The sequence below is a fragment of the Lithobates pipiens genome, unplaced genomic scaffold (genome assembly GCF_037356315.1).
Source record: "Lithobates pipiens isolate NorthernLeopardFrog02 unplaced genomic scaffold, aLitPip1_a1.2 Scaffold_22, whole genome shotgun sequence".
Lineage (NCBI taxonomy): Eukaryota > Metazoa > Chordata > Amphibia > Anura > Ranidae > Lithobates > Lithobates pipiens.
In genome coordinates, this window is record NW_027507784.1 from 15,331,710 (window position 1) to 15,345,122 (window position 13,413).

The window sequence follows — 13,413 nt, forward strand, 5'->3', positions numbered from 1 at the left end:
AAGCTCCTCTGGTACAGAGACTGACATGACTGGCTCTGTGCTCTCTGTACAGCATTGCGGTATATGACAGCGCTATATAAATGTATAATAATAATAATAGTGTGTGACCAGGGGCGGACTGACCATTCGGGTACTCGGGGGCCCCATGCCACTAAGGGGCCCCATCAGGGTTGCCAGCCTCAATAAAACCAGGGAAAGTATGTACAAATCTGTGTATTTTTAAAAATCCCAAGATTATAGCTGCCCCACCTCTCCAGTACCTTTTTCAGTGTGTGTGTACTGTGTGGCCCCATAATCTCCTATTGCCCGGGGGCCCCCCATAATCTCCTATTGCCCGAGGGCCCCATGAGTTGTCAGTCCACCCCTGTGTGTGACTATCGGGGGGGGACATTAGAGCGTAAGCTCTTCTAGTACAGAGACCGGTGTGATTGGCTGAGTGTTCTCTGTACAGCACTGCGGTATATGTCAGAGCTATATACATGTATAAAAATAAAGTGTGACTGTGGCGGAGGGGACATTACAGTGTAAGCTCTTCTGGTACAGAGACTGACGTGACTGGCTCTGTGCTCTCTGTACAGCACTGTGGTATATGTCAGAGCTATATACATGTATAATAATAGAGTGTGACTGTGGGGGGGAGGTGACATTAGAGTGTAAGCTCTTCTGGTACAGAGACTGATGTGATTGGCTCAGTGTTCTCTGTACAGCGCTGTGGTATATGTCAGAGCTATATAAATGTATAATAATAGAGTGACTGTGGGGGGGGGGGGGTACATTAGAGTGTAAGCTCCTCTGGTACAGAGACTGATGTGATTGGCTCAGTGTTCTCTGTACAGCGCTGTGGTATATGTCAGAGCTATATAAATGTATAATAATAGAGTGTGACTGTGGGGGGGAGGTGACATTAGAGTGTAAGCTCCTCTGGCACAGAGACTGATGTGACTGGCTCTGTTAGGGTTGCCACCTTTTCTTCAAGCCAAACCCGAACACTTTAGTGGCACAGGGCACATTTTTTTTACGTAGTATACACTATAGGATTATAAAAGACCTGGGACACCTTTGGGTGCCCCCCAAGGAAAGTGGTAATGCAGTGCACTGCGGCAAACAGTGGGTGTGGCCAAACTGCTCTTACTAACATCATGCCCCCCCCCCCCCCCGTGATGCCAAACCTACCCTCAGAGAGCCGATCCCAAATGGCAACAGATTTTTGTGTTACTATCTAAGCTACTTGGGGAGCCACAGCCCAGTCTAAACAATGTGTCTGGGTTTCAGGCAGACTGAAACCTGGACACAGGATTCCAAACCCAAACTGTCCGGGTGAATCCTGGACAGGTGGCAACCCTAGGTTTTCTGCTCTCTGTACAACGCTGTGGTATATGTCAAAGTTATCTAAATGTATAATAATAACGAGTGACTGTGGGGGAGGGGACATTCGAGTTCAGTAATTCATAAGACAATCACAGTCCCTCACCCTTAGATGGTTACATTGATCTACAATCTTTCTCTTTCTTTTTTTCCTCTTGTTCCTTATCCCATTCATTTTTATTTTTTTCCTTGTCTCTCTCCATCTCATTCATATGTGCGATGTTGAGCACCATCTGCACCCTTTTCCGGTGCTCCTCCTCCGGGGTGCCAAAGGAAGATGCCGCGTCGCCCCGGAACTTCACCAGATCCAGTGCCTCGTGCAGGATGGACAGGAAGGTCTTGTCCTTCTCCGGGGTTTTGATGTGGTCCTCAGAAGTGTAGTTCTCCACCGGGAATATCCGCTCCATCCCGATTTCCTTAAACTGTCGTTCCAAAGTACCAACATCTCCAAGATATCTCTTGGTGAGGATGATGATTGGCAGAAATCCTGGAGAGGAGAAACACAACGTTTTCACCCTTAATGAAAGAAGAAATGACCACAAATGGCCAATTGGACTGTAGTCATTTGGGTGACCCGACTAAGTGATTGCCTTATCTTTCAGAGATCATTCACACCGGTCCCATCTGGCTGCCTTGGGCAATGTTGCCCTATACCAGTGATGGCGAACCTTGGCACCCCAGATGTTTTGGAACTACATTTCCCATGATGCTCATGCACTCTGCAGTGTAGTAGAGCATCATGGGAAATGTAGTTTCAAAACATCTGGGGTGCCGAGGTTCACCATCACTGCCCTATACAGTCCCAACACATAGACAAGGTCATTATTATTGCTTCAGTTCATACCAAACGTTCTGCAGAAGAAAAAGAAATATAGGACTTGTTGCATTTTTACCCAACATTTTATACAGCATCACGATGAGGCTGCTCTGCATAGAATAAAATACAAGTCAACCAACTGCCGACCACCTAACTGGGAATTTACATCATTACTTTGACATTAAATACCGGGGTTATGGCTGCAGCTAGATGCCATAACCCCGGGATCAGTTTTTCTCATAGGTGGCCGGCTTTCAGATAAAAGTGGTCTCTGCAGCGGATCCGCCTCGGGATCACTTTTAACCACTTAACCACTTTCAGACCGGACCATTTTGCTGGTCAAAGACCAGACCACTTTTTGCGATTCGGCACTGCGTCGCTTTAACTGACAATTGCGCGGTCGTGCGACGTGGCTCCCAAACAAAATTGACGTCCTTTTTTTCCCACAAATAGAGCTTTCTTTTGGTGGTATTTGATCACCCCTGCGGTTTTTATTTTTTGCGCTATAAACAAAAATAGAGCAACAATTTTGAAAAAAACGCATTATTTTTTTACTTTTTGTTATAATATATATCCCCAAAAAATATATAAAAAAACATTTTTCCCTCAGTTTAGGCCGATACGTATTCTTCTACATATTTTTGGTAAAAAAAATCGCAATAAGCGATTATTGATTGGTTTGCGCAAAAGTTATAGCGTTTACAAAATAGGGGATAGTTTTATAGCATTTTTATTAATAATTTTTTATTATTTTTTTTTTTACTAGTAATGGCGGCGATTAGCGATTTTTATTGTGACTGCGACATTGTGGGGGACCCATCGGACATTTTTGACACATTTTTGGGACCATTGTCATTTATACAGTAATCACTGCTATATAAATGCAGTGATTCCTGTGTAAATGACACTGGCAGTGAAAGGGTTAACCAGTGGGTGGCAGTGTAGGGGTTAAGTGTTCCTAGGGATGTGTTACTAACTGTGGGGGGGGCTGGGCTTTCATTTAGTGAACACTAATCTCTGCTCTAATCACAAGGAGCAGAGATCAGTGTCACTAGTTGCTAGGCAGAATGGAGAAATGTTGTTTACAACGGCACTTCTCCATTCGGCCGCTCCGTGAGACGATCGCAGGGATGCCTGCGGCGATCGAGTCCGTGGGTCCCGCGACTGGACTCACGGGGGTCCCGACCAGCGTGGAAGCGCGCCGCCGGCGGCGCGCTCCTGATGGCAGGGCGGCAAATTTAAAGGGACGTACATGTGTGCCCATTTGCCTGCCCGTGCCATTCTGTCGACGTACATCGTCGTGCGCTGGTCGGCAAGTGGTTAAGGACCGAGCCTCTTTTGTTAGACGCGTTGTTTATAAGTTAAAAAGTTTTTTTTTTTTGCTAGAAAATTACTTAGAACCCCCAACCATTATAAATTTTTTTTAGAGAATAAAATAGCGGTCGTTGCGAAACTTTCTACCACACCGTATTTGCGCAGCAGCCTTGCAAAAAAAAAAACTCACTTTTTTTTAAAAAAGAAAATAAAATTAAGACAACATTTTTTTTTTACTGTTCTGAAAGATAATTTTTACTCCGAGTAAATTGATACTCAACACGTCACTCTTCAAAATTGCGCCCGCTCGTGGAATGGCGACAAAATTTTACCCTTTAAAGACCCCATAGGCGATATTTAAAAAATTCTACAGGTTGGATGTTTTGAGTTACAGAGGCGGTCTAGGGCTAGAATTATTGCTCTCGCTCTACCGATCGCGGCGATACCTGACATGTGTGGTTTGAACACCTTTTTCATGTGCGGGTGCTACTCAAGTATGCGTTTGCTTCTGCACACGAGCTCGGCGGGACGGGGCGTGTTTAAAAATTTTTTTTATTTTTTCTTATTTATTTTTTTATTTTTACACTGATTAATTAAAAAAAGAAATAAAATTGTGTCATTTTTATTCCTATTACAAGGAATGTAAACATCCCTTGTAATAGAAAAAAAAGCATGACAGGTCCTCTTAAATATGATATCTGGGGGTCAAAAAGACCTCACATCTCATATTTACACTAAAATGCAATAAAAAATAAGATTGTCATTTAAAAAAATAATTTAAAAAAAGGGCCCTTTAAGAGGTATGTGCAGAAGTGACGTTTTGACGTTGCTTCCGCCCTGCAGTGTCATGGAGATGAATGGGGGCCGTCTTCCCCTCACTCGTCTCCATGCCAAGGAAGGAGGAACATCCGATTGCCTCTGCTGCTGCCGACGGCTCGGTTAAGCGGCGGAGGGCACCGGAACAAGGCAGGAGAGGGAGGCCCTCTCCCGTTGCAGATAAAATGGATCTCACAGCGAATCCACCGCAGAGACCATTATTATCTTGGAACGGACAAGAGGATACCGGGGGTTATGGCAGCTAGCTGCAGCTATAACAACGATATTCCTCTTCAAAGTAATGACGTATATTGGCGTGCGGCGGTCCGGAAGTGGTTAAAGGTGGTGGGAGAAGTGCCCCCTCTCTTTCAGACGCTTCCCGGTGGTTCCCGGGCTTGACGTTATCAATCATTCAAATGGGCTGCCGTGCCCTGTGACACACAAGAAAAAAGTCCCTGCGCTACTTCGGAAATCGCAGCCCTCATGGGAACCACGAGTACAGCATGGTTCCCAGTGTGGGTGCGCTTTAAAGTGCAGGCGGCGTGTCATTAGGATTAATGGCACCTGCCCGCGAGTCCCACGTTTTTCGCTGAGCGTGTGGTTGCAGCTGCGGGAGTTTGTGTGGGTCCCACAGCGGCACCACCCGTACAGGTGTGAACTTTGCCCTAGGGCCCTTTCACACTGAAGCATTTTTCCTGCATTTTTACCTTGCAAGAAAAATGTAGGAAAAGTGTTTCCCTTTAAATCTTATGGGGACTTTTCACACCACTGTGTTCTGAAAAGTCCTGCATGCTGCATCTTTGGTGCGGTTTTGGAAACTGTGCCAAAAAAAATGCAGCTTCCTATTGCATTGAATAGAAATTGTGGTAAAATTGTGGTAAAAATGCACTCACAATTTGACATGAAAACCTGGAAGCTGATTGGTTACTATGCAGAGGTGCGCCAGATTCTGTGTGCTACAGTTTTAGTAAATCAACATCAATGTTTTTGCAAAAATGCACTGGTTTTAGTTGGGGTTCTTTCACGCTGCTCTGTTGCAAAATCATGGTAAAAATGCATATATGTATATTTACCACCATTTTGCTCTGTTTCAGACACATTGCCCCTGTGTTTCTGGTGTGTTTTTGGGGGGCCTGCATCTGTGAAAAATGGACATGTGACTCACAAACGCACCAAAAAAAAATGTAAATTGTGAGTGCATTTTTACCACAATTTTACCACAATTTCTATTCATTGCAATGGGAAGCTGCATTTTTTTGGCATAGTTTCCAAAACCACACTAAAGATGCAGCATGCAGGACTTTTCAGAACACATTGGTGTGTGTGTGTTTGCAAAAATGCACACATTAGCAGATACATGGGGGTACCAGTAAAAAAAAAAAAATACAGGAGTCATTGGGGGGGATTTACTAAAACTGGCGAGAGCAAAATCTGGTGCAGCTCTGCACAGAAACCAATCAGCTTTTAGGTTTTACTGTCAAAGCTTTAATTTAACAAGCAGCAGAGCTGCGCCAGATTCTGAACTCTCCAGCTTTAGTAAATCAACCCCCATGTCAGTGGTGGGCCCGTTTATTAGGGGCGCCGCCACCCTAATCCAGGCCTCTAATTTATATGCAGGGCACTGGACGCATTGATTTCAATGGTGTTTTTTTTTTTTTTCTTGAAGCACATGATTAGAGCCTAAGTCTCTAATTGGCTTTAAAAAGGGTGGGCTTGGGGCTCAGAGCACTGTGCCCTGAGCCCACCTAGTTGTGGGACATTAACAAATTAATATTCGCAATTGTCTTCCTGCTTCTCCTCCTGGCCAATCAGGAAGCGGATCCTGAGGCCCTCTCCCGTTGCAGATAAAAGTGATCTTGATCTGCCGCAGAGACCACTATTATCTTGAAGGGGACCGCTGGCTGAACAAGAGGATACCGGGGTTATGGCAGCTAGCTGCTGCTATAACAACGATATCCCTCTTCAAAGTAGTGACATATAACGGCATGCGGCGGTCCGGAAGTGGTTAAAGGTGGTGGTAGAAGTGCCCCCTCTCTTTCCGATGCTTCCCGGTGGTTCCCGGGACACACTTCCTGTTCGGCTGGGAGGAGAAGCAATGGCCTTGACTCTTCCCCTGGCAAGCTGTAGCGAGGAGCAGCATCAAACTCCTAAGGTAAGGCCACTGTTTGCTGCAGTCTGTCTCCCATGGGGGGGTGCACTGATCGCCACCATTCATCTTTTGCGGGGGGGATGCACTGTTCGCCGCCATATCCCACGGAGGGGCAGGGGTTGCACTGATCACCACTGTCCATCTCCCGCTGGGAGGGGAGAAGGGGGCAGATTTGCTTGCCGCCCCCCCCCCCCCCCCCTCCAAAATATTGAGCACCAGCCGACACTGCCTTATGTGTATTTGTCATTGAACCTCTCTCACCTTGTGACTTGCTACAAAGTTACAATGTTGCCGTCTGGTCATTGGGGGAAGAGGAGAGACTAAGGTATTGCTTCCTCCTGCCTGCAGCAGACTGATGACATCATCTCAGTCTCAGACAAGGTTACTGACAAAGCTGTCAAGCTAAAATAAGTAGAATAGCATACCTGTAAGCTTTTGAGCATTTTTAAGAAATTCTTTCATTTCCTTTTTCGACTTGCTCCCCATTCCACATTGTACACTAAATGTATAAAAGAGAAAAAGAATTGCAATAAACAATGAGCTGCTTTATCTGTAGTATATTCACCTATAGGGGCAGGTTTCTTTGTATCATTATGAACGGAGAAGGGACAAGGGTATATGAGGATTAATATAAAAACATTTCCATTGATCAGATTCAGAATGACTTAGCCCTTGTACACACGGTCGGAGATTCCAACGGAATGTGTCCGATCGGAGCGTTTTGTTGGATATTCCAACTGTGTGTGGCATCGGACTGTTTCCGTTGGAATATCCGTCGGACCAAATTTTCCAACTTGCCGGAAATATTTTCCGACAAAATGCTCCGATCGGACATACTCCGATCATGTGTAGAGAATTCCGATTGGACAAAGTGCCACGCATGCTCAGATCAAATTCCTACATCAAAGCTATTGGCTACTAGCCTGAACCTAGTCCCGTCGTAACGAAATAACGTCGTCATGTTCTGAATGGTCGGATTTTCCGACAACTTAGTCCGACCGTGTGTATGCAACAGTTTTGGACAAAATCCGTCGGACAAAATCAGACGGATTTGGTTGTCGGAATCTCCAACCGTGTGTACAAGGGCTTAGAATGATGTGGGCTATTATAAGACCTATGTCCTACCTGCTAATGCCCATAACTATATGGGGGTGGGGGGGGGGCCTTATGCCCTTACACACGATCGGATTTTCCGACAACAAATGTTGGGTGTGAGCTTGTTGGCTGCAAGTCAGACCGTGTGTATACTCCAACAAACATTAGTTGTCGGACTTTCCGTGGTATTGACATTTACTTGAGTGACAATATTTCCAAGACAAGTGCATGGACCCCATTCCATTGCTTCCATTCTCTCATGAAGCACCCCTCCATGTTGAAGGCACGTGGCCTGGTATTGTTTAGGAGAGGGGGGCGCTCACTCTTTCCCCCTTTTCCTAGCCTGCCAAGCTGCATGTTCAGATATAGAGTCTGGTATGGATTTGGGGGGGGGGGGGCACACCATTTTTTATTACATTTTGGCATGGGGTTCCCCTTAAAATCCATACAAGACCCAAAGGGCCTGGTATGCATGTGGGGAGGCCCACGTAGTTTATTCATTTATTTTATTGCCGACAATTACAGCTGCGATAATCAAATGCCATTTTTTTTCCTTTATAAATGTCAGTTTTGCTGCAGCAGGTTCCATACATGGTACAGATGTACCACTTTACAGGCAGACTAAGGGGACCCCCAGGCACAATATATTTTACGGAATTTTTACTGTTTCACTTTAAGCATCATTCAAATCACTGCTCCTGTAAAAAATGATCTTTTTTAAAAGTTTAGAATGTAAGCTCTACGATCAGGGCCCTCATGTACCTTTTGTATTTAACTGTACTGTGTGTTGTCCCCCCCTATACATTCTAAAGCGCTGCGTAAACTGTTGGCGCTATATAAATAGTGTATAATAATAATAATAATAAAAAAGTTTTTAGCATTGATACATGTTTTCCCCAGGGCAGTACCTGGACCTCCATACTCTTTTTTTATGGCCAATAACTTGAATATACGCCTTCAAAATGGGGACTTTTTTTTTTTTTTTTTACGTTCAGTCGCCATAGACTTTAACAGAGTTTGCGGCTCGGGTCCAAACTTTTTCGATGTTCGGGACTTCTGGTAAGAACTGAACCCGGGGGGTGTTCGGCCCATTACTAGTTGTGATAAATGTGGGTCACATACGTGTCAGCATCAAATATATAGTGGTGTTGACATTTACTTAAGTGCCAATATTTCCCAGCCACGTGCATGGACCCTATTCCTGTACACAGGGCCGGGGCAAGGGGTGGGCAGGAAGGGCGGCTGCCCCTGGCCCAATGGTTTATTGCAGCAGTAGGGGGCACCCTGACCCTAACCCTAAGGGAAAGGGGGGTGCGCAGTTTGGCATCTTTGCCCTGGGCGCTGGGTGACCTTGTCCCGGCACTGCCTGTACACGCAGAGAAGGGTTCATGGAAGTTGAGGGAGGAAGTCGGACAAAGATTTATTTAGATTTATTTAGATTTATTTCTCTTCCCTCAAATTTCTCCCATGAACATAGAAACAGGTTATTTCCCAAAGTGTCAAGTGGAATCTTCTCTGGACATTGGTGACATTCTGATGAGTAGGAGCCCAAAGAAACATAAGCTAACCACAAATAGTGATAGAAGGTCACCTGTAGATGAATACTGGCAGTAGGAGGTCATTGGAGTTACGTTCGGCTTCAGTTATTGCTTTCATTCTCTCTTTGAAAGAATTTTGCCAAACCACCTCTTCATCCAGAGGCTGCAAGTTTCCTGCAGATATATGGAAAATGATCACACATTCTAAATGTTTTTAGACTGACAAGGAAATACTCAACTAGGGTCATACAGTATCATACTTATCAATCTGTGTTACCCCTGAATCACAGATCACTTCCAAATGTTTGGGCTCCGACTCCCATATTTCAGTGAAGGTTGGTATCTAATGTGTGGCTCTACAACAAACACATTGGCTCTCACTGCTGTCGATCAAAGCCTCTGAGGAGAGAGCAGGGTGGTGCGTTGAGCCGGGCTCTGTGTGTCATAGAGAAACACAGACCGGGCGGCTCAGTGCCCCCATTTCAAGCCACTTGCTAAGGGGGCACTGAGCAGGGGGCGGAGGAGCCTGGAACGCCGGATGGGGACCCCAGTAGAGGAGGCTGCTTTGCGCAAAACTATTGCCCAGAGCAGGTAAGTATAACATGTTTGTTATTAAAAATAACAAAAAAAAAACTCCCAAAAAAAACCACTTTAATTCTTGACACTGTGCGTCTAGAAGTGATAACAAACATAAGGTGTGTGGGGGGATAATAGGCCTGATCTTTATCCTGTCCCTACCCCCTATTCTGACACCAAACTAACCCAACTCAACCATACCATCACCATACCCCCCCCAAACCCAAACACTTGGCCTTAACCTATAACCTAACCCAGTGTTTCTTAACTCCAGTCCTCAAGGTGCCCCAACAGGTCATGTTTTCAGGCTCTCTATTATTTTTGCACAGGTGATTTGATCAGTTCCACTGCCTTAGTAATTACCACAGCCGTTACATCTGAGGGGAATCCTGAAAACACGACCTGTTGGGGCGCCTTGAGGACTGGAATTGAGAAACACTGACCTAACCCATATAATATGCCCTTGCATTAAACCAACCCCACCCTATCTTTAACCACTTGCTTACTGGGCACTTAAACCCCCAGACCAACTGTCAGCATTGGGCACTGTCGCACTTTGAGTGACAATTGTGCAGTCATACAACACTGTACCCATATGACATTTATTTTTTTTACACAAAAATAGTTTTCTTTTGGTGGTATGTAATCACTACTGGGGTTTTTTTTATTTCTTGCTAAACAAACAAAACAAAAAAAAGACAGAGATAAAAAAACAAACAAAAATGTTTTCATAGCTTGTTATAAAATTTTGCAAACAGGTCATTTTTCTCCTTCACTGATGGGCACCAATAGGTGGCACTGCTGAAGCGGCACTGATGGGCACTGATGAGGCAGCACTGGTAGGCACTGATGAGGCTGCACTGATAGGTGGCTCTGATGGGCACTGATAGGCAGCACTGATAGGTGGCACTGATGGGCACTGGTAGGTGACACTGATAGGGCAGCACTGATAGGTGGCACTGATGATGAGGTACCGATGGGCACTAATTGGCAGCACTGGTGAGCACTGGTGGGCACTGCATAGCAGTGGTGGGTCTGGAGTGTGCGGGACCGGTGTCCTTTACTCCAGACGGTATTATTTTTTCCCCTCTTTTCTCATGCTGTCAGCAAGAGGAGAAAAAAAAAGATTACCGTCTTCTGTTTACATCTCGTGATCGGCTGTCATTGACTGACAGCTGATTACATGGTAAGGGGCCGAGACTCACTGATCACAGAGCGCACGGCCCACAGGGGACACGCAGGCAGCTCATGCACGGGAGGATATACATGGAGGCCCTCCACGCAATTTAGGCCCACGCTGTACCCATCTTTTGGCTATAGCTTGGGCGGCAAGAGGTTAAACTACCCAGACCCTAAACCCTAACACTTGACCTTAATCCTTTATCTCAGCCATTCAATCAGCCCCTAAATTTGACCCTAACACTAATCCAACTCAGCTGTCTCCCTACCCTCCTCTAAGCCCTTGTACACACGGTCGGAGAATCCGTCGGAATGTGTCCTATCAGACCGTGTTGTCGGATAATCCGACTGTGTGTGGTTTGCACCGGACTGTTTCCGTCGGAATATCCGTCGGACCAAATTTTCAAACTTGCTGGAAATATTTTCCGACAAACTGGTCTGATCGGACATACTCCGATCATGTGTAGAGAATTCCGATCGGACAAAGTGCCACGCATGCTCAGATCAAATTCCTACATCAAAGCTATTGGCTACTAGCCTGAACGTAGTCCCATTGTAACGAAATTACGTCATCACGTTCTGAAAGATCGGATTTTTCAACAACTTTGTCCGACCGTGTGTATGCAACAGTTTCGGATTTGGTTGTCGAAATGTCCGACCGTTTGTACAGGGGCTAAGACTAACTCAAGTGTAACCCTTTAGTCTTACCTTGTGCCATAAATATTTTTTTGGTTTTTCACTAACCCAGTGATGGTGAACCTCGGCACTCCAGATGTTTTGGAACTCCATTTGCCATGATGCTCAGCAACACTGCAGAGTGCATGAGAATCATGGGAAATGGAGTTCCAAAACATCTGGGGTGCCAAGGTTTGCCGTCACTGCCCTAACCTGTAACCTATCCCTAACATTTTGCATAGCCCTAACATTGCTCACCATAATCCTAACCTAACATTTTTTTGCCCTAATCCTGAACCATAATCCCACCCTAGCACTAAATGGTTAGCACTTTTGTCTTGCATTTCCGAATCCTGTGTTCAGATCCTTCTTGAGACACGCCATATTGAGTTTGTATGTTCTTCCCATGTTTGTGTCGATTTTTTTTTTTCTACTAAAATTACAAAAATACACGGCTGTGGTAAGTGGCTTTCTCTTAAACTCCCCTAGCTGTAGACACATTTGATGTTGAGCTTATTTGGGTAACAGGGCCTGATGCAAACGGTTCTATGCCCTTTGTAAAGTTCTATGGATAATGCTGGCACTTTTTAATATGCAAAAAAAAAATAAAAAAACATTCCAAAATATTGGAGCAACAGTGGGAAGTTTAAAGTGGAAGGTCTAATGGTTTGATGGTCTTTGCTGAATGTTGGCACTAGAATTTGGACAATTATTAGACGTATGTAATAAAAAAAGAACACTGACCAAGCTGAGCATAAGCTTCTTCCTTCTCACAGTTGTCTGCTTTTCCAAACCCTCGATTGTCCACCAGGGTGATGGCGTCAGTCAGGTGGTACGATTTTCTTTGCCGGGTATGCCCACCTTGGCTTCCGGTGGCTGTAGCCTCAGATGCCTTGACCTTAAACGTGCCACCATGCAAGGCATAGATCAAGGAATTGATGAAGGATGATTTTCCATGACCAGTCTGACCACAGACCTGGACCAAGATCCGCTTGTAACCCGACGTTGCCATCTCAGAACTTTCAAGGCTGTAGCTGAGGATCTTCTCTTTCAGGTTCCCCAAATCCTCCATCTCTGCTGACTGAGAGCAAAATTTATTAAGACAAGAAAAAGGGAATGTGAATTAAAAGGAACCCATCACAAAACAAAGATCCCACCTAAATACTCTCATATGAAACTTGCCATTGTCCAGATTCCAGGTCTAGGTGAAACCTAATCGACTTAGTATCAGTGTTAGCCCTTGTACACACGATCGGACATTCTGCCAACCAAATCCGTTGGATTTTGTCTGACGGACTTTGTCCGACGGATTGTGTCCGAAACTGTTGCATACACACGGTCGGACCAAGTTGTTGGAAAATCCGATCTTTCAGAACGTGGTGACGTTATTTCGTTACGACGGGACTACGTTCAGGCTAGTAGCCAATAGCTTTGGTGGAATTTGATCTGAGCATGTGTGGCACTTTGTCCGATCGGAATTCTCTACACATGATCGGAGTATGTCCGATCGAACCAGTTGGTCGGGAAATATTTCCAACAAGTTGGAAAATTGGGTCCGACGGATATTCTGACGGAATCAGTTCAATGCATACCACACACAGTCGGATTATCCGACAACACGGTCCGATAGGACACATTCCGACGGATTCTCCAACCGTGTGTACAAGGCTTAAGTGTAGTCCCTGGATCAGATTTGGTACATGGACTGAAGATGAATAATACCTGCTCGCCCCAATGGCTCCTGAAACTTCTGAGACATGTATCTTGTTTTGTAGCTGCTTGCAGTAAAAACTCCAGTTAAAAAAAAGTATAAAGTTGCTACATTGAGAATTATGTGCTCTGTTAAGAGAGCCAGCTAGTGTAGGTGGGGTTTAGTGTGAGTGACGGCA

General features: G+C 45.1%; 1 protein-coding gene across 1 annotated transcript; it reads right to left on the reverse strand.

Moving 5' to 3' along the window:
* Positions 1–1,481: 1,481 nt before the first annotated feature.
* Positions 1,482–12,700, reverse strand: LOC143925604 (uncharacterized). The gene is made up of 4 exons (XM_077450078.1): positions 12,269–12,700; positions 9,148–9,268; positions 6,887–6,960; positions 1,482–1,852 (listed from the first exon to the last, which is right to left on the reverse strand). The coding sequence occupies exons 1-4, from the start codon at positions 12,594–12,596 to the stop codon at positions 1,482–1,484; spliced, it is 894 nt and encodes a 297-aa protein (XP_077306204.1). The 5' UTR covers positions 12,597–12,700.
* Between the last annotated feature and the right edge of the window lie 713 nt (positions 12,701–13,413).